This window comes from Mastomys coucha, unplaced genomic scaffold, assembly GCF_008632895.1.
Source record: "Mastomys coucha isolate ucsf_1 unplaced genomic scaffold, UCSF_Mcou_1 pScaffold22, whole genome shotgun sequence".
Taxonomy (NCBI): Eukaryota; Metazoa; Chordata; class Mammalia; order Rodentia; family Muridae; genus Mastomys; species Mastomys coucha.
The window spans coordinates 211,259,531-211,283,983 of record NW_022196905.1 but is presented as its reverse complement, the minus strand read 5'-3'; the positions used below and the strand labels follow the sequence as shown (position 1 = coordinate 211,283,983).

At 47.2% G+C, this 24,453-nt stretch overlaps 1 protein-coding gene across 10 annotated transcripts in view; it reads left to right on the top strand.

Annotated features, from left to right (window-relative positions):
- Eps15l1 (epidermal growth factor receptor pathway substrate 15 like 1) overlaps positions 1-24,453 on the top strand; it is a 121,188-nt gene that overhangs the window by 9,928 nt on the left and 86,807 nt on the right. For all 10 annotated transcript variants that reach the window (XM_031340289.1, XM_031340288.1, XM_031340285.1 and 7 more), the window contains exons 2-8: positions 11,608-11,649; positions 12,078-12,167; positions 12,641-12,688; positions 16,167-16,262; positions 16,991-17,053; positions 21,553-21,678; positions 24,076-24,135. In XM_031340289.1, coding sequence (XP_031196149.1) covers positions 11,608-11,649; positions 12,078-12,167; positions 12,641-12,688; positions 16,167-16,262; positions 16,991-17,053; positions 21,553-21,678; positions 24,076-24,135 — 525 coding nt within the window. The remainder of the gene's footprint in view (positions 1-11,607; positions 11,650-12,077; positions 12,168-12,640; positions 12,689-16,166; positions 16,263-16,990; positions 17,054-21,552; positions 21,679-24,075; positions 24,136-24,453) is intronic.

Genomic DNA, 24,453 nt, shown 5'->3' with positions numbered 1-24,453 from the left:
AACCTCAGGTTTTCCACGATGCTGTTGCAGAACAGGTAGAGGTGAGGGTGGACTGTGATGGGTGGTGAGCATGTAGTATCTGGAGCTTTTGGGCACTGCTGCATCTGTTGACTGTCCCTTGGATAGACACTCAGTGTGCAGGCTACCTGAAGCAGAGTCTTCCTCTCTACTACCCTGGGTGCTTTTAATGATGTCCTGGAGGGAGGCAGTCATCCTGCTTACAGTCATCCCTGCACCTCAGCTTCTAGGTCAGTCTTGCTGGGGTTGTAGTCTACCCTGCCCTCTGGTTTGCAGGCCCCTCCCAAGGCACTCATCCCAGCCTCTCAGCATATTGTGAACAGCCTTGTTACCTAGCATGTGCTCTTCTGCCTGATTGAATCCTGCCCCAACCCACCTTCGTCTCTCTTTATTATCATTATTATTGTTTGGGATGGGAGTTTCATTGTTTAGCCCAAGCTGACCTAGACTTCCCTACTACTGGGATGACTTGTGTGACATGTGGCTTCTGTGCTCTCTGCTGCAGAGTTCTTGCTTCAGCTTTGAAGTCCCTTACTGTGCCACACAGTCCCTGTCTATCATCCTGTACTCCCTTTGTGGGTTGTCCTTCATGAAGCTTAAGCGTTGTTACCCACACTGCATCCTCGAGCCCTGGTTGATGGAATAAGGAAGCAGGGTTGGAGAAGCTTGTGTGGAGGCAGGGTAGAGGGCCTTTCTAGGGACAGGATGAATTTCCATCTGGAGCCGTGTGATGTGAATGAATCACTACAGCCAGGCTTTAGTGGTGGGTTTTGGAGACTGAAACTCTAAAAGGAGGTCTAGGCTTGGAGAGATGGCTCAGCAGTTACTGACTGCTCTTCTAGAGGTCCTGAGTTCAATTCCCAGCAACCACATGGTGGCTCACAGCCATGTGTAATGGGATTCAATGCTCTCTTCTAGTGTGTGTCCCAAGATAGCTGTAGTGTACTCATTAAAAAAAAAAAATCTTTTGCTTTTGCTTTTGTTTTTGTTTTTTGAGACAGGCTTTCTCTGTATAGCCTTGGCTGTCCTGGAACTCACTCTGTAGACCAGGCTGGCCTCGAACTCAGAAATTCGCCTGCCTCTGCCTCCCAAGTGCTGGGATTAAAGGTGTGCGCCACCACCGCCCAGCAAAAAAAAAATCTTTAAAAAAAAAAAATAAAAGGAGGCCTACTGTCCCAGGGCTGCCCAGCAATCCAAGGCTGGGCTAGGAACGGAATCCACATCCGTTGAATGGAGCTGTTGGCCCCTGCACAGGACTGCTTAGCTGTCTCTCTGTTTTCTGAGACAAAGTCACCTTAGCTCAGGCTTGCTTATACAACTCACAGCTTCCTGCCTCTCAAGTCCTAAGGTGACTGGCATGTGTTACTATATCAGGGTGGGATTGCTTGCCTTAGTGAGTCAAATTAAGGTGGTTGGAGGAGCTGGCAGAGGGTGGTGGTTTGAGTAGGTTTGGCCTCCATAGACTGATGTGTTTGAATGCTTGACCCATGGTGAGTGGCACTGTTTGGAGGTGTGGCCTTGTTGGAGGAGGTGTGACTTTGTTAAAGCGAGTGTGTCACTATGGAGGTGGGGCTTTGAGATCTTAAAAATGCTCAAGCTATGCCCAGTGTGAAAAAAATCCAGTCTCCTTCTGGCCACCTTCAGATGAAGATGTAGAGCTCTCAGCTCCTTTAGCACCACGTCCTGCCTGCATGCTGTCATGTTTCCCTCCTTGATGATAATGGACTGAACCTCTGAAACTGTAAGCCAGCCCCAATTAAATGTTGTCCTTTCTAAGAGTTCCCTTGGTCATGGTGTGTCTTCACAGCAGTGGAAACCCCTCATTAAGACACAGAGCAGAGCCAGGCAGACTGCTTTAAGGTCTGTTATCTCAGAGGGCTGCTGCAAGTAACCTTTGCTCTCAGGGTCATTTTTTTTTTCTTTTTTTCTTTCTTTTCTTTTTTTTGGTTTTTTGAGACAGGGTTTCTCTGAGTAGCCCTGGCTGTCCTGGAACTCACTCTGTAGACCAGGCTGACCTTGAATTCAGAAATCCACCTTCCTCTGCCTCCCAAGTGCTAGGATTAAGGGTGTGCGCCACCACTGTCCGGCCTCAGGGTCATTTCTTGTAGAGGAGGATGGGATCCTAGGTCACCTGGTAGCAATTGATGCTCTTTGCTTTCCCCTAGTTCCACACATGGAGAGTGGGCAAGTGGCCTCTGGCTGGGGTGGGCACACCCAGCTAGGTTGTCTCTAGGTTATTCAGTTCATGGAACTGTTTGGGAATCTAAACATTTTCCTGGCTCCACTTTCTCATTCACTTTGAATGGGCCAATCATTCAAACACATCAGTCTATGGAGGCCAAACCTACTCGAACCACCACTCTCTACCAGCTCCTCCAACCACCTGTCCTATGGACAGAGAAAGATGGTGCAAGTCTGGACTCCAGAGAACGTGGAAGAGGTAAGCCAGCTACCAAGGAAGCCCTGTTAGTGTGGTCTCACCACACCATGTGTAGTTTTCAACCTTTGGTCTTTTTCTGTGGTGCTGGGGATGGAAGCAGGACCTTGAGCTGTGGTGTGGGGCTCCATGTCCTCCCTCCTTACTAGACCAGTGCTTGGCAGCCGTAGCAGATGTGGCCCAAGCTAAGACATCTTTTCTGCTGTGCTCTGTCAGTCTCAGGAGGCTACTGGCTTGGTCAGTCCTTAGCTGCTTACTGTCCCTGTCTGTCCATTTCTGACTTCAGGAGGAAACAGCACTATCACCCTTTCTGCCCTGCACATCAGGACCCTTCCTGGCTTGCACATCTGGACAGGTTTTTTTGGTGAACTTCAGGCTGCTGCTGTAGCTGGGGGTACAGATGTGTGTTAGCCCTGAAACCCAGGGCCTCACATAGGCACAACACTCTTCTTCCCGTAAGACTCACCCTGCCCAGAAAGGCAGCTCTTCAGGGTTGGACAAGAGCCTGGTCTTATTGGTAGAAAAGTTCTCTTCTCTTTCAACATCTGCAGATCATCAGCCTGGCTGTTCAGGTTCCTGGCAGAACAGAAGCGCCTGGCCATGGTCTTATACACAGAGGCCTGCCATGCTAGAGGGAGAGGAAGGGTCGAATGACAGCATAAGCTCACCACAGGTAGCCACACTGCCATCTCTGCACCAGTCTTTTACCTTGGCTTTAGAGTTGGGGCACATGAGTGTGTGCGTGTGCGTACACAGACAGAAAAAGAAACAGTGAGATTGTTGTAGTCATGTGCGCCTGTGACAGTGGTCTCCCCTCCTTCATGCTTTCCTCCTTCCTCCAATTCCCCAGCAATTAGAGCTGGCTCTTCCTGTGGCAAGCGGTCACCTTTTGGGACTGGCCTCTTGTGCTCAGTCTCTGGTTGCTTTATGTGGCCATAGGGTTTGTATGGTAGTTTTCTAGATTATTCAGTTATCCTATTGTATTTGTATGTGTTGTGCTTAAATTTATGGTATGTTTTCACTTTAATTTTTGTATGTGCCTGAGTGTATACAAGTACACGTGTGTGCTTATTCATGTGGAGTCTGGGAAAGTAGTGTTGTGTCTCCTATTGCTCTCAACCTTGTCTTTAATTTTTTTAAAATTTTGTATCATATATGCGCTTGTCCACGAGACTGTCATGGTGTTCCCTGTTGAGGTCAGAGGTTGGCTTCTACCTTGGAGGGTTCAGAGATCAAACTGAGGTTGTCAAGGTTTCGTGACAGGTGCCCTTACTGGCTGAGGCACGTCACTGGCTCAGCCTTATCTTTTGAGAATCTCTAATTGGGCCCAGGGCTCATTGATGGCTAGAGTGGCTGCCCTCTCAGCTCTGGGTTCCCACATCTCCTTCCTAGAGTTACAGATGTATCTAATCACACCAAACCTTTTATTGTTTTCTTTTAAATGTGCCTGCTAGGGATCTAAGTCCAGTTTCCATGCTTGTAAGCAGGCACCTTACCACGGAGCACCTCAGTCCCAGGCTGTGCTCCCAGCTCCCTCTTCCTTGTCCCTTTCCCTCTGCCTCCCTCCCAGCTTGTTGAACTATAGCTTGGCCTTCAAGTATGTTCTTTTGGAGGGGGAAGTGCAGAGCCTAGGCTCTCCCAGAGCTAGTAATTCCCCTGTCTCAGCCTCCAAGGACTGGTTTGCCCTCTGTGTCTAACGTGCTCCATCCGTGTCTGCTGAGTTGACTCTCTGGGAGCCATGTGTGGCTTTCAGCAGGACAGGTGGACATGTGTAGGTTAGTGACAGGGTGCTTTACACACCAGCTCTTCTTGTTGAAGAGTGGAGGCCCAGGACAGCTGCAGCATTGTGCAGTTGGGGGGGTTTTAGCAGTGGCTGCCCCAGGGCATTTCGTTTCTGTTTCTCTGCCTGCTCTTGGCATCCAGCATCTTTGCACTTTTCCCCGTTTGTGTCTTTCCTGGAACAGCCCTTGTATGCTTTGCCACTCATTGGACAGTGCTGTGTAGGAGGATGAGTGCTCTGTAGACACCTGACCTCCTTGTCTCCTACTGTTCTTCTGTGAGCATTTGAATTCAGGCAGCTTGAGTTAGTCTTTCACTGTAGTATCAGGTCTGAGGACTCATTTTTGTCACTTCAGTGCTGTGGATGGAACCTGGTACTGTGTATGCTCAGGAAGTATGGCTGAGGAGAACCTGGGTCATGACGTGCTCAGTAAGCGCTGGATGAACCAGCCTGGATGTGCAGCCTAGCTTCTGTACACGTGCAACAGGCACCAGCTTCTCTGTCTTCATCTATCTCTGAATCCTAAAGATTTTCCCTGATTCCCTCCCCCCCTTAGGTTTTTCGAGACAGGGTTTCTCTGTATAGCCCTTGTTGTCCTGGAACTCACTCTGTAGACCAGGTTGGCCTCGAACTCAAAGATCTGCCTGCCTCTGCCTCCCAAGTACTGGGATTAAAGGCATGCGCCATCACTGCCTGGCAATATTTTTACATTTTATACTGAATGAAGTCATGATCATTTGAATTTTTACCTGTATCTCTTATATATCACCAGCATGTGACCTGCAGGCTAAGAGCCACTTTGTTCTGTGTTGCTCCAGCACTGTGCTGAAAACTGTCCTTCTGGTTACCAAGCTACCTCCGTCTTCCAGCCTTCAGAAGAGGTTCCTGGTGTGGCTTCTACGTCTTTAAAAAAATATTACACTTATTTATGTTTGGGCACTGTATTGTGTGTGGGGAGGTCAGAGGACAGCTTGCCAAGAGTCGGGGTCAAGCTCAGGCATCAGACTTGGGGGCAAGCACCTTTAGCTACTGCCCTGCTTTTATTAGACTCCATTGGAATAGGGCTAGAGGTGTAGCTCCGTGGTGGAGCCCTTGCCTAGCATGTACCAAAATCAAGGTTCCACCTCTAACATTGCAAACATGGAGGCTGTCGTGCAGGGCAGTGTGGTGCTGCCTAAACGCCTGCAATCCCAGTGTTTTGGAGGCTGAGGCAGAATGACTGCTGGGAGTTGAGGCAAGCATTAGCTACATATTGACATCATGTCTCAAAATGTCAAAATAATGAGCAAATAGATCTTAGTGGGCATGTCTCACAGTTACATCTAGGCTCTGTTATGCGCATGGTATATACACTTGTCTTCTGCCTGTCATATCTCCTTGGTTGACATGGCAACAGAAAGCTGCAGTCAGATACGTTAGCCTTTCTTCCTCTTTTTCTTCTTCTGACTTGTTTATTTTTATTTGCAGTTCCTGCATGAGTTTGTGTGAAATGCACATACAGGTAGTACCTTTGGAGGTCAGAGGAGGTGTCGGTTCCCTGGAACTGAAGTTGTAGGCAGTTGTGAGCTGCCTGACTCAGGTCTTTGCAAGTTCAGTATGTGCTCTTAACCACTAAGCCACCTCTCCAACATCTTCCACCAATGATTCCTTAAAAAGGGATGGGTGGCTGGCAAGATGGCTCAGTAGGTGAAGGCACTTGCTGCCAAGCCTGACAACTCTGAGTTCAGTTCTGGATCCACAAGGTGGGAGACTAACCTGCCCTCTAACAGGAGTGCACACACGTACAGTTTTTAATTAAAATAGAATTGCACATACACACAATTTTTCATTTTATTTATTTATTTATTTATTTATTTATTTATTTATTTATTTATTGGCTCTTTGAGACAGGGTTTCTTTGTGTAGAAAGTACCTGGCTGTCCTAGAACTCTCTGTAGATGAGTCTGGCTTCAATCAGAGATCCACCTGTCTCTGCCTCTTGAGCACTGGTATTAAAGGGATGTGCCACACTGCCCAGCTATTTTTAACATTTTTTAAAAATTAAGAAGCCACTAAAGGTGCTTGCTGCCAAGCCTGCTGATTCACCTTTGAGCCCTGGGATCTACATGGTGGATGAGAACTGACTCTTACAAGTTGTCCTCTGACACCTGGATGCACTGTGGCACACACATGCCATGCACAGGCACATTGTTTAGTTCTGCCTTTCTGTATCAGCCGAAGTCTGGCTGTAGTTCAGGTAAGTGGCTTAAGCCTGCACATCTGGGACACACAGGTTAGTGTCTGCAGTTGCGTTGTTTCACCTCCAGAGCAGGACCCAGAATTTGTTCGTGGCCTCTGCTAGCTCTGTTCCATAACTGGCCTTGACTTTGCTGAGTAGACAGCAAGGCTGGCACTTCATTCTGTTCTGTAATGCAGGCTACACATTGCTTTGCTCAAAACCCCAAGCGGGAGTGCTCCACAATACAATAGTTCTTTATAGGCATGGCTCTACAGGCAGTAAGTTGCACACCTGACCATCTGGGACTGGCATGCATGACATACGCTGTGTAGAGAGTACCTCGCTTGCTAGGCTGTGTGTGCAAAGCTCCTGGGAACAGCTGAGTTCTGTATTTAGATTTGAGTCCTATGCAGAAGATGGTGCTGTGTGATATGAAAAGTGCCCATAACCTGAAAGGGCCCCAGTTAGGAAGCTCTGTTGACTGGACACTTTGCAGCCAGATGTTCTCCCAGCACAGCTGTGAGTGAGGAACATTGTCCTCCTAACCTAGCATGGCCTACCCTTCTTTATGGTCTATCTCGTTCCTTATTTTTACCTTTATTTATTTATTTATTTATTTATTTATTTATTTATTTATTTATTTGTTGAAGTGCTGAGAATAAAACCTAGGATCTTGTCTGTGCAAATTAATGCTCTGCTGAGCCACAGCTCTGTTTCTTTGTTAATTTTAAAATAATTTTATTATTATGGAAAGGTAGAGCATATGCCACATTGTGTATGGAGGTCGGAGTGGGCAGTCAGAGGACACGGTGTGTATATGAAGCCATCCCTTTTCTTAGAGGACACGGTATGTATATGAAGCCATCCCTTTTCTTAGAGGACATGGTGTGTATATGAAGCCATCCCTTTTCTTAGAGGACACGGTGTGTATTGAAGCTAGGTCACCAGGTGTGGTTGTGCTTTGAATGCAAATGACCCTCGTAGACCATATATTTGAGGGAGTGGCGCTATTTGAAAGAATGGTAAAGATTAAGAGGTGTGGCTCTCAAACAAATAGCATACATGGGGTGGTCCGAGGCCCCTGGCACGTGTGTAGCAGAGAACTGCCTTGTCTGGCCTCAGTGGGAGAAGATGCGCCTAATCCTGTAGAGATTTGATTGCCTGGGGGAGTAGGGAGGAGGGGGAGCTCCCTTTTAGAGGTGAAGGGGAGGGGAGATGGGGTGAAGAACTCAACTCTGGGAGGGAGGACTGGGAGGAGGCAACATTTGGGATATAAATAAATAAAGTAATTAAAAATGTAATAAAAAAGAGGTGTGGCCTTGTTAGAGGAGGTGTGTCACTGGGGGTGAGTTTTGAGGTTTCAAAAGTCCAAGCCAAGCCCAGAGTGTCTCTCTCTCTCTGCCTACAGATCAGATACAGCACACAAGCCCCTGCATGTGTGCTGCCGTGCTCCTGCTATGATGATAATGGACTAAGTCTCTGAAACTGAAAACCCTTTTGCTTATGGTCCTGGTGTTTTATTACCACAATAGAACAGTGACTTAAGACACCAAACTTGCAAGATGTCTTAGTCACTGGGCCATCTTGCCAGCCCAGTTTTTTTTTTTTTTTTTTTGTTTTGTTTTGTTTTGTTTTGTTTTTATTTTTTCAAGATAGGGTGTCACTATGTAGCCCCAGGCTGTCCTCAAACTCACAGAGATCCACCTGCCTCTGCCTCCCTAGTGCTTGGATTAAAGGTGTGCACCACCACTGCCCCCAGTTTCTAAAAAAACAAAAAACTTTTTTTGAAACGGGTTCTTATGTAGCTGAGGTTGGCCTCAGCGATGACCTTCACCTCACTGTCCTGCCTACCTCTCCTGAATGCTGGGATTATTTATGTGGTTGTAGAGATGGAGCCAGGCTTTGTGCATGCCAGGCAAGCACTCTGCCACCTGAGCTACATCCTTGACCCTGTTAATGTTTTTGTGTGTTCGGAGGCAGGGTCTTACCGTATAGCCCAGGGTTGAAAGAGCCCACCACAGCTACAGGTCATATTTCCATGACCAGCTTCTCTTGTTACTTTCTGCTTGTTCCTACGGCAAAGAGCTGGGATGACAGGACTGGCACTCACACCTCTGCAGGCCATGTTCTATGTCATGTCTGGGCTTCCGTGCAGGACTTCAGACTGTGCCTTCCTCCTGTACCAAGGGCAATATGTGCTCCTTGGGGAAACAGCAGGCTGCACCTGTTTGTTTTCAAGTGGCTTTATATGCTCAGTCTCTGGCCACTGGCTGCTTTGGTTTTATAAAGTACACTATTGTGGAACCCCAAGAATGCATTTTCTCAGGTCACAAGCCCATGTAACTGCCCAGCTCTGCCACACCTGGACTGTCTTTGCAGCAAGTTAGGATGGAGTGAAGACCTCCCAGCCTGGGGCGTCCTGTAAGCCCCAGCACTCAGTGCCTACCTGCATGAGAGAAGGTCCATTGTCCCACCAATAAACAGGAGGTAGCATATTGTCTGCCCTGTAGTGTTGCACTATAGGATGACTGAATGAGGAGCTCAAGACCAGGCATGGTGGCATATGTACACTACCAGTAATCCCAGCCTTAGGGAGCAGAGGCAGAGCTTGCTGAGAGTTTGAGATCAGCCCAAGCTAGGTTTCTAGTGCTACATTGTTTAGGGATATACACTAAGAAGTCCTTGTCTGAAAACACAGTCTTCAGATGAAAGTGCTGGATGTGAAACATTGAGTGAGGAGTGTAGCCTTTCAAAGGAGGGTGAGATGGTCTCAGGTATTCCAGGGTGCCTGAGACTGCCCTTGTCTAGATCCTCCTCCCTTGAGGAAATCATTGGGATAACAGGCATGTGCTACTGTGTTTCACTGTGATCATTTTTTAGGAGAATGGATTTTACATACTTTCGTCATTTACATTCTTTCTTTTGTGTCTTTTCACCCCTGCCACCTGTTGGGCGCTATAGAGCTCCTAGAATCCCCCAGTGAGGGGCTGGGGGCATGGCTCAGGTAGAGATGGCCTAGCATGTATGAGGCCCTAGGATCAATCCTGAGCACAAAATAAGCCCTCCTCAAAGATTCAAAAATATAAACAAAACGAAACAACAAAGCCACTGTGCATGGGTGTGGTGCGGACAGTGCAGCAGGCGCTGTCAGGACAGATGGTATTGGGTATCTCCTTCCTTCCACTGTGTACACTGCTCTGGCTGGTTCAAGAGCTGCCTCTTCTCTAACAGAAGGGGTGCTGGGATTACAGCTGCCATTACACATGCTTTGGAGATCCTAATTCAGGCCCTCTTGCTTGCCTCCTGAGCGTTTCCTCAGCCCCAGAGGTCCAAAATCTACCTGTAGCTGAAGCTCAGTTTTGGCTGAGCACATAGGAAGTAGATGTGGCAGGAGCCAGCTGGATGCTGAGGCTTGTGAGGAGCCTGCTCTTGGCCAGGCCCTGCCAGGGTTGGAGCTTCTGGGATGTGATCCCTGGACCATCCCCTCCACAGGGGTATTGCCACGTTCCTGTTTTCTCCAGAGCTGTGGTATTTTGAAGCTGCTTCAGCAGCAGTGTACAGAACTGTTCCATGTCCTCTTCCTGCCATCTCGCCCAGCTGAAGGAAAAGTGAAGGGAACTCAGGGACCTGCATGCTATGATTTGAGGAAAGTGGTGTCCTGGCTGTGTAGTGGGCTATGGCCATCTTCATGCCCTGCAGCCTCTTGCCCTCAAAGCCTTGTTCTCTGGTCCCTAGACTTGTGTGGGTAGTTTATGTGGCAAATGTGGGCAAACAGAAGGCTCTATCCTTTTCTGGGAGCTCGCCTTGAGGACCACTGCCTATATCATGAGCTAGCTGTGACTGCAGTTTCTGTTCATACCTGTTTCACAGATTGGCCAAAGCTGTGGACTGAGGCTTGGATGGTGTCACAGTGAATACTTAGGCAACCTGCAGCTGTGGCTTCACTGTCCCCAGGAAGCAATGGCACAAAAGGAAGTGTGATTCATGTGTGTTGTTTACTGTTTCCTCATCTGTGTCCACAGCACTCTGCTGCCCTGCCCCTAGGCCCCTCCTTAGGATGCAGTCAGTCCCAGGGTTGGAACAGGCTTGATTGGGCCCGGCTATGGCAGCCTCTCTGAATGTTGGGGCTTGTTTCTCTTAATTGTGGATCTGGCAGTTCTACTCGGTTTGGGTTTTGTCTTTAGACAGGACCCATCAGTATCATAGGCAGGCCAGGCTAAGGAGTGCTTATTTGTTTTTAAAGACAGTCACGTTATGTTTAGCCCTAGGTAACCTTGAAATCACTATGTAGACCAGCCTGGCCTCAGACTCAAAGAGATCCTCCTGCCTCTGCCTCCTGAGTGCAGGGACTTGAAGACATGCTCCACAGACCTTAAGGAAGTGTTGATAAACCTCTCATAATGACTCAGAAGTTCCTTCCATCTCCCCACAGCTGTGTGGATGGCACCCTTCTCCATCTCCTCACAGCTGTATGGATGGCACCCATTATCCCATTACCTCCCTCATTGGCCTCAGTGGGAACCTGTGGACTGAAGCTTGGACTGAGCCAGACACGTTCTGGCTGATTGTGGGGTGTCCTTGGGCTTCCTGCACAGTGGGAATGGATGCTTTCAGCACAAGGTCGTGTGTCCTGGAAGACCCCTGCAGCATAAATCTGTGCACTGTCAGCTGTTAGGTAGCTGGAAGGGGGCCTGAAAACAGCCAAATGCATGCTGATGACCCACGATCACATACTGACACTTGCCCAACACATGGGGCTTGGAAGGAGGCAAAGAAAGGGGCCTTGCTTCTGCCACTGCCTATCCTATGTGAGCTCTCTGTGCTGGGGATGCGGGATGCACACATCCTTACTAGAACGGGTGCATATTTTGGTGATGGCAAAACATTGTGTATTGTCACCTCCACTTAAGGCTAAGGCAAGAGATCATTTGGCTTGAGGCTGGGTGTGGCAGTTCCTACACTCAAGAGTCTGAAACTAGAGGATCACTAGGACTTTAAGGCCAGCCAGGACTATCTAGCAGTGCCTTGTCCCGACAAAAATGAAACAAAACAACAATAGTACCTGAAGAGAAAAGGGCCAGGATGGGAGGGTGTTTCTTTGTTGCCAGGCCACACTTGCTTGTGAGCACTTTGTGACTCTTTTGTTTTGTTTAGATTCCCAGTGGAAATCCATTATACGAGTCTTATTACAAACAGGTATGTCTAAGTGTTATCTTCTTTTTCTTTTCTGTGTAGGTATGTGTGTTCACCTGTACCATAGCATGCCTGTGGAGGTCAAGGGACAACTTGTAAGGGTCAGCTTTCTCCTTTAACCATGTGGGTTCCAGGGATCAAACTCAGGCTGTCAGGCTTGGTGGCAGGCACCTTTGCCAACCAACCATTTCTCCAGCCCATTATTGCCTTTATATATGTTGTATATGTATGTACTCCTGTGTGCATGTATGTGTTGCTGCTGTAGGCAAAACCTAGAGCCTCTTACATGCACAGCAGCTCAGCCACTGAGTTGCACCTAGCCACACATTATCTTTGTTGACGTTGGGCGTGCAGTTAAAGCAGCTTTCTGTGAGTACACATGGAGATAGTATCTCTAAGTGGGTATGTCGACTCTTGCTGTCCCTTTGCAGGTGGACCCTGCCTACACAGGGAGAATTGGGGCAAGCGAGGCTGCGCTGTTTCTGAAGAAATCGGGGCTCTCAGACATCATCCTGGGGAAGGTAGGGAAGATGAAGCATGGCTTCCTGTGTCCTTGGAATGAAAGCAGCTATGCAGATCTTCCACGGGGCAGGGGTAGGGCCAGGACACCCGAGCCTCTTAGCTGTAACTGGTGGGTGTGAAGACAGGCCTGGATGAAGCTGTTAGATATGACCTTCCTTGCCTGTTCTCACACTTGGGAGGCTAAGGCAGAAGGATCAGCCTGGGCTGCATAGTATGATCTGTCTTTGCAAAGATAAACCAAAGCCACAATGCCAGGTATGGGGAGCGCTCCTTTAATCCCAGCACTCTGGAGGCAGAGGGTAATAGATTTCTTGAGTTTGAGGCTAGCCTAGTCAGTCTCAGGTGGTAGTCACCTTCAAGGCATAGACAGCAGACCAGAGCAGAGAGCTTTTGGTGTCTTGATAGCTATAGGTTCATCATGTTGCCGTGTAGTGCTCTAAATAGGCACCTTCACCCTTTTGTGTCTCCACAGATATGGGACTTGGCAGACCCCGAAGGTAAAGGGTTCTTGGACAAACAGGTATATATGCACACATGGAGCAGGGGAGGGGCTGGGCACCCCTGAGGCTGGATTACTTGTACACATCTTCCACTGACTGCTGTCATTCACACATAGCTGCCAGGCTCAAGTGAGGAGTTGTCACTGTGGAATGTCTAGGCCCCTGACTTAGTGACATGCCTTTGACTGTCTTGTGCCTGTCTCAGTCTCTTTACCTGTTGCTGTGGTTCCTGTTCCCTCAGTCCAGGCCTAGCCCAGGGGTGGTGTGGCCGTATGCAGGTAGGCCTCCCCATCTCAGGTCACCCAGGAAGACTCCCCATAAGCCAGCCTGTTTGAAGCAGCCCCTCATTGAGACTTTCTTCCTACGTAGTTCCCATTGTGCCAGACTGAACTAAACACATCAGGCTAGAGAGCGGGTTCAGCTGTTACAGAGTTCAGGTCCCAGCACCCATATTTGGCAGCTTAGCCATCTGCAATTCCAGTCTCAAAGGATCAGTGCCATCTTCTGACCACTCAGAACACACACACACACCTTTAAACAAAACAAAAACTGTAAATGATTAAAACATTTTAAAGAATTAAGATAATTAAAATGAATTGTACCTGATATGGTGGTACACACCTTAAGTCCCAACAGTCATCAGAGGCAGGTAGATGGATCTCTGTGAGCACCAGGCCAGCCAGGGCTACACACTGAGACTGTTTTGAAACACACACACACACACACACACACACAAACACACAACACAGGATGATGACACAACAACACAGAAATGTGTGTGTGCATGCATGTGTCCCATGGAGGTCAGAAGATGTCAGATTCCCCTGGAGGTGAGGTGACAGGCAGTTGGAAGCTGCTTAATGGGGGTGCTGGGAAATGAACTCTGGTTCTCTTCATGATCCACACATGCTCTTAATCATGGAGCCATGTTTTCAGCCTAAAGACTGCTCTATAGCAAAGTAATTGTATACTTATGTAAAGATGCCAAAAGTGGTTTGGTGGGTTCCTATGCCCCCTTCTAGCCCCTTGTCTATGAGCAGCTCTCCCCAGGGATGCTTGTTCACACAATTCTAACACCATGTCAGACTGCTGTTGTCACAGCACTAAACCAGGGCCTGCAGCCAAAGTGGTCATGGTCCAGTGCAGTGTACTGTGGAGGTGTATGCAGGATACCCTGACTCTCAGGTTCCCCTGGAGCCCCAGGCTCTGCTCTTGAGGAGCATTCTGAGTGGACTTGTGTCTGTCCTCAAAGTGCTGGCTGGCAACAGGCTTTGCAGTGCTGTGCTGACAAAGTTGTGAAAGTGGCCTGGCCCTGGGTGCCAGTGGATTCCCCAGCCCTTCTCTCAACTGCTGTCTGAGGCTGTTCTTGTATCCCAAGTCCTTGAGTCTGGCTATCTGCTAGCCACCAGTACCTCCCTTCCTTGAGATTGGGGTGTGCAGCTGCTTAGTGAAGGTACTGAGAACCGTTGGCGGCTCCTCAGACCATCACACTGTCGTTTCCACCTTTCCTCTGACACCATGTGTTCCTCCACGGCATCTGTGGACATGGATAGGCCCATGGAAGGCATAATTCTAAAGCCATCCACAGAATACTCACAGTGTTTGTACTTTTCAGGCCAGGAGAGAAGCTGCTGCTGTAGGGTCTCAGCCCGTCTCAGCCTCTGTCACTAATAAAGATGACCAAAAGTAGCTGGAGAGGAGGAGTTTATTTGACTTACAGGTTATAGTTCATTATTGGGGAAACCAGGGGAGGAACTAGAGGCAGGAACCTAGAGGTAGGAGCTGAAGCAGAGGCCATGCAGGATCATTGCCCACTGGCTTACTCCCTATGGCTTGCTCAGCCTGCTTTCTTATAGAACTCAGGACCACCAGCCCTGGGGTGGTGCTATGAATCATTAATTAGGTAAATGTTCCATAGATATTCCACAGGCCACTTTAATGGAGGCAGTTCGTTGATCATGGTTCTTTATTAGCTCACTCTAGTTTGTGTCAAAATTGACAGCTTACCACAGAACATAGGTCATGCAGGTACTAAAGAGGCTAAGATGGGAGGGTTGAGAGTTCCCCTTCAGACTGCATAGTAAGAGCCTGTCTCCAAAAAAAAAAAAAAAAGGCTAGAGAGATGGCGCAGGGTTAAGAGTGCTTGCTGCTCTGGCAGAGAACAGAATTCAGTTCCCACTCCAGCTCCAGGAAATCTGGCACTTTTAAGGGTACTTACATTGGTGTGCACACACTCATTAAAAGTAGCAGAACTTGTTAGGTGGTGGCAGCACATGCCTTTAATCCCATCACTTGGGAGGCAGAGGTAGGCGGATTTCTGAGTTCAAGGCCAGCCTGATCTACAGAGTGAGTTCCAGGACAGCCAGGGCTGCACAGAGAAACCCTGTTTTGGAAAACAAAACAAAACAAAACAAAAAAAAGATTTATTTATTTATTTTATGTATATGAGTACACTGTAGCTATACAAATGGTTGTGAGCCTTCATGTGGTTTTTGGGTATTGAATTTAGGTGTTAGGTATTGAATTTAGGACCTCTGCTTGCTCCGGTTGGTCCCACTCGTTCAGGTCAGCCACACTTGCTCCGGCCCAAAGATTTATTTATTATTATAAATAAGTACACTGTAGCTGTCTTTAGACGCACCGGAAGAGGGCAACAGATCTCATTGCAGGTGGTTGTGAGCCACCATGTGGTTGTTGGGACTTGAACTCAGGACCTTTGGAAGAGCAGTCAGTGCTCTTACCTGCTGAGCCATCTCACCAGCCCCTTGAGACTTAATTCATAACTCAAGAGTTCCTGTGTTAAATTCCTAGCAACCAAATGGTGGCTCACAACCATCTATGTTGGAATCTGATGCCTTCTTCTGATGTGTAGGTGTGCGTACAGACAGACACTCATTAAGAAAATAGATTAAAAAACACAGCAAAACTAACTAAAAAGAAAAAGTAGGTCAGCAAGACAGTTCCTCTGATGAAGGTGTTTGCTGCCATGCCCAACAACAACAACAACAACCTGAATTCAGTCCCTAGACCCATACAGTGGAAGGAGAGAGATGAATTCCCCAAGGTCTCCAATTTTTACATGTACTCTGGATGCACATGACTCTTGCCTTCCTAATAAATACATACAGTTTCTTCTCAAAAATCCTTTTTTTAAAAAATCCAGTACCTGGGCTGCAGTACTGCTTTGGAGGAAAGTTCTTGCCTGGAATTCCTAAGGCTTTACTTCCTACTCCTGGCCCCACAGAAACAGAAAACAAAGTAGGATAGGTGTGTTTGATCCATCAGTCATTATGAGTGTATGACTGCTCTAGCCTCTCCTAATCTAGAAGCTCATTATCTCAGGGAAAATCCTTTGGCTTGGACCTTTTAGCATTAGTAAGTGCTCAGGACTTACTAATGGCCACCGGCTGTGGTGCTGCAGTCAGCACAGTGGAACTGAAAACCTTACGGCCTGCCTGCCTGCCTTATGGTGTTGAAGCCTCTTTTTTGGGTTTACAGGGTTTCTATGTTGCGCTGCGACTGGTGGCCTGTGCACAGAGTGGCCACGAAGTCACCTTGAACAATCTGAGCCTCACTATGCCACCACCAAAATTTGTGAGTACTCATACCCTCCTGGTACTGTGTGTGTGTGGCTCCATGTTTTCCCTTGTCTTTCCTATGTTTTAGTCAAGGTGGAATGCACATATAAGTCTCCATTTTTAAATGCACAGTACAGCTAGGCTTCTCGACTCACACCCTTAATACCAGTACTTGAGAGGCAGACACATCTCTTTGAGTTGGAGGCCAGCCTGGTCTACAGAGTGAGTTCCAGGACGCAGTGATATCCTATCTCAAGAACAATAACTAACTAACTAACTAACTAACTAACTAAAGCACATATAAGTGACACATGACAGTGTTGAGAAGCCATCATCCTGAATCCCAGTTCTTACCTCCCAAAAGGAAGGCCCAGTGCCATCCCTTAATCTTCGTTTCTCCATCACCCAGTCCTTGGCATCTTTCTGTGTAGATTTGTCTTTTTGGGACATTTCTCTTAATGGAGTCATATAGGATATGATGGCCTTCCATGTGACATTTTTCCCTCAGCCTGCCCACATCATAGCCTGGATCAGGATATTGTTACTGTCATGACCTGGGGTACAGCTCATTTGTCCACCTTTGGCTGTTTGGAGCCTCACGTAGCTATAAATGGTCATTGATCTGTGTGCATACCTGTGGCTCACACCTGGGAGGGGAGCTGTGAGGTCATAGGTCATCCCCATTTGGTGGTCTTCCCATTTTGGAATAAGATCCTTTGGCTCACATGTGCCTTTCTTCCTCAGCATGATACCAGCAGCCCACTGATGGCCACACAGTCATCTGCAGAGACCCATTGGGCTGTGCGGGTAAGTGAACAGGGACAAACCATTCATACTATTCAGAATATTCTGGAACACGTTTGCCTTTTTATGTCTCCATAGTATTGCAGGGTCATCTGTGTTTTGATTTTATTAGTTTTTAAGAATTTATTTTATTTAAATTATTTGTATATCTATGGTGGGTCTTTGTGCTCTTGGAGACCAAAAGTGGGGGTGGAATTCCCTGCAGCTAGGGTTGGGAACTGCACTTCGGTGATCTTAACCTCTAAGCCATCTCTCTATCTCTTTAATTTTTGTTTTTTGCTTATTGAGAAAGGGTCTCACGTCACCCAGACTGATATCAAACTCAAGCTATAGCAGAAGCAGTTCTTGATTCCTGACCCTCTGCTTCTACCTCTCCAGCACAGAGAAAATAGCTATGCTTAAGCTTGGCTTGGAAAATTGCTTCTCAGAGCTCTTTACTATAGCCAGCAGCTGAGTCTTGAAGCAAGGGAGCTAAGGATTTGAGGTTGCAGTTAAATTCCTGAGCTCTCAGCACACATTTGAGGCTGTGTTGCTTGTATTGCCTCTTCAGAATTCACAGGAGACACCCTGCTCAGGCAGTCTTCTAGCCACTCTCCCCTCTCTGAGGTGTCCACTGATCTTCAAAAACCCGTTCTCAGCACCTAAGGTATTCTTTTCCATGCATAAGGTGATGTGGTCTTGCCTCTAGGAAAGAAAAATTAGCAAACAAGCATAGTGGCTGTCTTAGTCACTGTCTAATTGGTATAAGGAGACACGATGACTTCAGCAACTCTTTTTTATGATTTATTTATTTATTTTATGTGTATGAGTACACTGTAGCTGTACAGATGGCCATGAGCCATCATGTGACTAGGAATTGAACTCAGGACGGGTCCCACTGGCTTCGGCTTAATACACTGTAGCTGTTTTCAGATGCACCAGAAGAGGGCATCAGATCTCATTACAGGTGGTTGTGAGCCACCATGTGGTTGCTGGGATTTGAACTCAGGAACTTCAGAAGAGCAGTCAGTGCTCTTACCCGCTGAGCTATCTCGCCAGCCCCTAGCAATTCTTTTTTTTTTTTTTTAAAGATTTATTTATTTATTTCATGTATGTGGGTATACTGTCTCTGTCTTCAGACACACTAGAGGGTGGCATCGGATGCCCATTACAGATAGTTGTGAGCTACCATGTAGTTGCTGGAAACTGAACTCAGGACCTCTGGAAGAGCAATCAGTGCTCTTAACCACTGAGCTATCTCTCCAGCCTGACCTCAACAATTCTTATAAATGAAAACATGTAATTGGGCTGGCCTATAGTTTCAGAGATTTAGCCCATTATCATCATGGTGGGAAGCATGGTGGTATGCAGGCAGACATGGTGCTGGAGAGCTAAAGAGAAAGCCACTAGACCTGGCTTGGAGTTTTGAAACTACGTAGTCCACCCATAATGACACTTCCTCCAACAAGGCCCCTATCCCAGCAAGGCCTTATCTCCTAATAGTCACTTCCTATGAACCTCTGGGGCCATTTTCATTCAAACCACCACATTCCATTCTCTGGCCCCCATAGGCAAAGCCATATCATAATGCAAAATTCACACAGTCTACCTTCAAAAATCTTCATAGTCTATCACAGTCTTATCCCTGTTTAAAAGTCCAAAGTCTCACCGGGCAGTGGTGGTGCACACCTTTAATCCCAGCACTTTGGGGGCAGAGACAGGCGGATTTCTGAGTTCAAGGCCAGCCTGGTCTACAGAGTGAGTTCCAGGACAGCCAGGGCTACACAAAGAAACCCTGTCTCGAAGAAAAACAAAACAAAACGAAAAAAAACAAAACAAAACAAAAAAAATCCAGAGTCTCTTCTGAGATTCATACAGTCTCTTTTACTGTAGTTCCCTATAAAACCAAAATGAAAAAATAGATATCATTTTACCAGCATACAATGGCACAGGATGTACATTACCTTTCCAAAAGGAAAGAAAAGGAACATAGTGAGGAAATACTGAACAAAAGTAAGAGTGAAAACATGAGGGCAAACTGCAAACCCTGTATCCACGTCTGCTATCAAAGCACTTTTCAGTGCTCTAATCCATCCTGCTCTGCTGGCTGCAGCACGCTTCTTTCTCATGAGCTAGTTCTACTTTCTGTTGAAGCTATCCCATGGCTCTGGCATCTGCAACATTTTGAGGTCCCTAAGGCAATCCAAGCTTCAGCTTCACACAATGGCCTCTGTAGGCTTCATGCAGGGACACTCCCTACTACCTGCCGGGCCTCAGTGGCTTTCTTTAGTCATGGAGGGAGATTCTGTAACCCTTTCTTGTATCTTTTCCTCCAAACCAGAACCACATAGCCAAAGCTGTCAAGTTCTGCTTCTTAACCTTGGCAGGAACATGGCCTCCTCATTCAGTTATATCTTTACCAGCTTTCTGTTTTCGATGGTCTCCTTCACTACCTAAGCTTGGTTGTCCTGGAATTTGCTCTGTAGTCCGGGCCGGTCTTGAACTCAAGAGATCTCCCTGCCCTGGCCTCTGAGTGCTGGGATTATGGGCAGCACTACCATGCCTAACCCTAAAGTTTTTGCAATTTCTTTTCAGAAGTTCAAAGCTTGCCTGGGTGGGGTCTTGCCCTTAGGTCTTGGTAAGCACTAGACACAGCTCCATCACACCCCCGGGACTTTTCTCCTTAAGCTCTACCTTTTGTGTTTTTCCTTGCTCAGCTTGTTCCTTTTACTATAGATGATATCTCTTGGAGGCCTGCTCTTTCTGAAGGGAAGTGGAGGAGGAGTGGATGGGGATAAGAAGGGGGAGGGAAAACTGCATGGAGATGCAATACATAAGAGTTTAAAAAAAAAAAAAAAAAAAAAAAGAACCACCATCACTAACCATAGGACAGAGTCAATAATACTAGGCTGCTCTGACATCTCCTCAGCCAGCCCTGTTAATCCCAAACTCTTTGATTTAGCTTCAGGCAGATTTTTCAGAGAATGGCCACTTTTTTTTTTTTTGGTTTTTCGAGACAGGGTTTCTCTGTGTAGCTCTGGCTCTCCTGGAACTCACTCTGTAGACCAGGCTGGCCTCAAACTCACAAATCCCCCTGCCTCTGCCTCCCAAGTGCTAGGATTAAAGGCGTGTGCCACCACCGCCCAGTGACACTTTTTTTTTTTTTGGTCACATTATTACAGAACAATTTCTAGGCCACATACTAATTATTCTTTTTCCGCAGTTCAAATCACCCTCAGCACTGTCTTCTATGCTCCTACTAAGATGGTCCATTAAACCCCTATTTAAATTATTCTACTACTTTCCTAATCCGAAGTCCCAAAGTTCATGTGCACAACAAGCAGCATGGTGAGAACTTCACAGCAATACCCCAGTCCCCCCAACTCCTGTCTCAGTCACTGTTTTATCATAGTGGCACAAGCTTGTCATCCCAACACTTGGGAACTTGAGGCTGGAGGACAGATCACATGTTCAAGGCCAGCATGGGTCATGTAGGGAAGAACCTGTCTCAAAAACAAGAAAGATGGGCTGGCGAGATGGCTCAGTGAGCAGAAGTGCTGGCTGCCAAGTGTGGTGATCCTGGAATCCATGTGATGGAAGGAGAGAACTATCCTCTGGTTGCCACACAAGTACCATGGTGTGTGTGCTCCCACTCAAGTGTATACACACACAATAAGTAAGTTAAAACTTGAGATACATGTTTATAAAACTGGTGACTCCTGAGCCAGAGTTGGACCTACAAGTGTGAGCTGTGAATGCTCTCAGAATGGCGGCAGCCCTACCCCTATGGTTCATGTTCTTCTCCCTTCCTTCTTGATCCTGTTAGCCATCTCTTGGACAGATTTGAGCTTCTCAGACAAGGGCTTCATCACCAAGCTACATCCTTAGCCCCATTAGTTTGTTTCTCTGAGACAGGGTCTCATGTATTCAAATTTGCTGTGCAGCCAAGAATGATCTTGAACTCCTCCTGCCTCCACCTTGAATTGAGTGCTGGAAATGCAGGTGGAATATACATGCTGGATGGAGTCCAGGGCCTTTTGTGCATGCTTCTTGGGCACTCTACCTACCAAGCCATAGCACTAGTTCTCTTTTCCAAACCTTTTTTCTGGGTGATGAAATTGGCACTCAAGCCTTTACTGCATTGAGCCCCATCGCAGCTTGTGTTTGAAATATGAGAAGCAAAACGTTGGCACGTAGGTTGACATTTGAGACAGGATCTCCCCATATAGCACAGGCTGGCTTCAAGCCCTCCATCTTTCTAGCTCTGTCTTGAGTGCTGGAATGAGAGGCTGTGCCATTGGTTCTACTAGAGGTTGACTTTGGTCATGTTCACTCCAGAGGGAAACATCACCCTGCTGGCCTCTGCTCCCCATGGTCCCCAGGCTCACAGATGCCAGGGAGCTGTTCCTCCCAGGCCATAAATTCTCCCTGGAAACCCAGACATCTTGTTTTTACTGAGTAGGCAGACCTGGGTATGGATCCATGCTGCTTGCTCTTACTCAGTCTGGCTTCTTTCCTGGTAGGTGGAAGAGAAGGCAAAGTTTGACGGCATCTTTGAAAGCCTTCTACCAGTCAATGGGCTACTCTCTGGAGACAAGGTCAAGCCAGTCCTCATGAACTCGAAACTACCTCTGGATGTGCTGGGAAGGGTAAGGGGCTGGGCTGGGTGCTTTCCCATCCTGCACTGCAGTATGTTTGGCTGTTAGCAGTCACCTTTCTCCCACCATCATGCACTATACCACCAGGTGCTCCCTGTATGTCAGGACTGCTCTTTTGCCCTGGGAAGACGCTGGCATCCTTCCATTTTATGATGGGAGGCATAGGCAGACGGAGAAGGCTACATGTACCTGTAACCAGAGAGCCTACGCTGAGCCCAGCACGAGTCCTTTTTTTCTTTTGTGTGTGTGTTTCTTTCCACTTGTTTAAAAAAAAAAGTCTTCCCAGGAATACATATATATGTGAGGTTCAGAGGACCACCTTAGATGCATCCCTAAACTGCTATCTCCTTTTTTTTAGATTGGGTCTTTCAGTGGGCCTAGAATTTACTAAGTTGCTGAGCTGGGCTGACTGACTAGAGAGTCCAGGCATCAATCATCCTGTCTCAGCCTTCCCAGTACTGGGTTTATAAGTGCATGCCACCACGTCCACCTTTAAACAACAATTACATTGAAATTTCTTTTTTTCTTTCTTGGGTTTTGCAATGCAGCCCTGGTTGGCTTGGAACTCTTTGTGTAGATAGTACTGGTCTTGAGTTCATAAAATCTACTAAACTATACTTCCCCAGTGCTGGGATTAAAGGCATGTGCCACCATGCTGCCTACATTTAAAAACTTAGTGTGTGCATGTGCATAGTATGTGTGTATAGCACTGTGTATCTGTGAAGGTTAGAGGAAAGCTTGCAGGATCTGGTTCTCTCCTATGTGAGGACAAACTCACCTTTTCAGACTTTCCAGCAGGCACTTAACCTGCTGAGCCATTTCATTGGCCCTTGCTTTCTGTTTTTAAGGAAACACTTTTTCCTGCCTGTCAGTCTGGAAAGTTAAGGCACTTTCAACTTACAGGTTTAGAAATAGTCTTAGATATTTCATTTTTGGTTTTATTATTTTGAGATGGGGTCTCTTGTCTCCCATATTGGCTGGGTGTAACCTTAAACTACTGATCCACCTCCATAGTGCATTTCTTTGATTCACTTATGTTAAAGCCTCAGTTTTAGTGGATGTGGCAATGCACACCTATAATCCCAAAAGGCTGAGGCAGGAGGAGCATAAATTTGAGGCCAGCCCAGTTTGTGTAGCAGGATCCTACATCGGGAGTCCTTCACATTAAAAATGAACTTCATATTTGTTCTTATGAATGTAAAGTGTTTGGCTTCAGGTCCCCTACTACGGGCTCTGTTCCTCTAGAGGAGCTTGGCTGCACCCAAGGCATCATCCCGGCAGCTTGCCTCATGGCATATGTGGATCAGGCAAGCTTGTCATCTGTGGGGTGTTGCTACAGAGGCCCTAACCTCTGGTAGAGCCTAAAGCAGCACTGTAGTCTCAGTGGCTCTGAGACTGTCTCTTGATGCCCATTAGATGTGCCTCTGCCTCCCAAGTTCTACAACTGTGGGCAGCACCTGTCCAGTTACATTTCAAAATAGACTTTAAAGTCTGTGATGTTGGGGCTGGGTCTTAGGGCTTCCGAGCACTGCAGAGGACCCAGGTTTGATTCAAATTTCAGTTGAGAGGGCTGCCTGGGGAAGAGAGCATGCTGTAGGAAGGGTGCAGGTCTCGACCTCAGTCTTCAGCCCTCCATCAAAGGATGGTTTTCAAGAGCTGTAGGTTCCAGGCGGCTGTTTTGCTTGCTTGTTTTGACAGTTTTAGGTATGGCCTTAGTTACTGTTTCTGTTGCTACGAAGAGACTCTATGAACAAGGCAGCTCTTATAAAGCATTTAATTGGGGGCTTGTGTACAGTTTCAGAGGTTTAGTCCATTATCATCATGGTAGAAAGCATGGCAGCAGGCAGTAGCTCAGAGCTACACCTGATCCATAGGCAGAGAGGCAGGGAGAGACCTGGCATGAGCTTTTGAAACCTCAGAGCCTAACCCCACAGTGCACAACTCTTCCAGCAAGGCCATATCTCCTCATCCTTCCTTAGCAGTTCACCAGCTGAGGACTAAGTTTGCAAATGTGTGAGCCAGGGGGCATCCCACTTAGCCCACCACAGAGAGGATCTTGCTATATAGCCAAGACAGGCCTGGAACTCTGTAGCCCAGGCCGGCCTTAAGCTTCTAATCTTGCCTCAGCCTCTTGTCACAGACTATTTCTTAAATCCTTCTCCTTTCTCTTTCCTTTTCTTTTCTTTGTGTGCAGAGTGTGTGTGTGTGTGTGTGTGTGTGTGTGTGTTAAGTGTGTGTTATGTGTGTGTTCATGTGTGTGGGTATGTTAGAAAGCAGGTATACAGCTCCCTAAGGGCCAGTGATTGTCTTGGTCTCATGCTTGTGCTGGGTGAGCCTTACAGGCCCTTCCTTCTCACTTCACTCTCCTGGATCTGTCTGTCCCCTTAGGTCTGGGACCTTAGTGACATTGACAAGGATGGACATTTGGACCGAGATGAGTTTGCTGTGGTAAGTCCTCTGTGTACTGTTCCCACCTTGCTGAGACCTAAGGAAGTGCTCACATTGGTGGGCGCTTGTGTTTTGTGTTTTAAAGTGTTTATTTTTACATCATCCCAGTACTTAGAAAAGGTTCAGGAGTACAGGAGAGTCCAGATTCTTTTATCCATATGATTACCTGACAATGCCTGCTTCACCCTTCTTTCTCTCTGTCTTTGTGGGCTGACCTGGAACTTGCTCTATAGACCAGGCTGGCCTCGAATTCAGATATACGCTTGCCTCTGCCTCCCAAGTGCTGGAATTAAATGCCTATACCACCACTGCCCAACC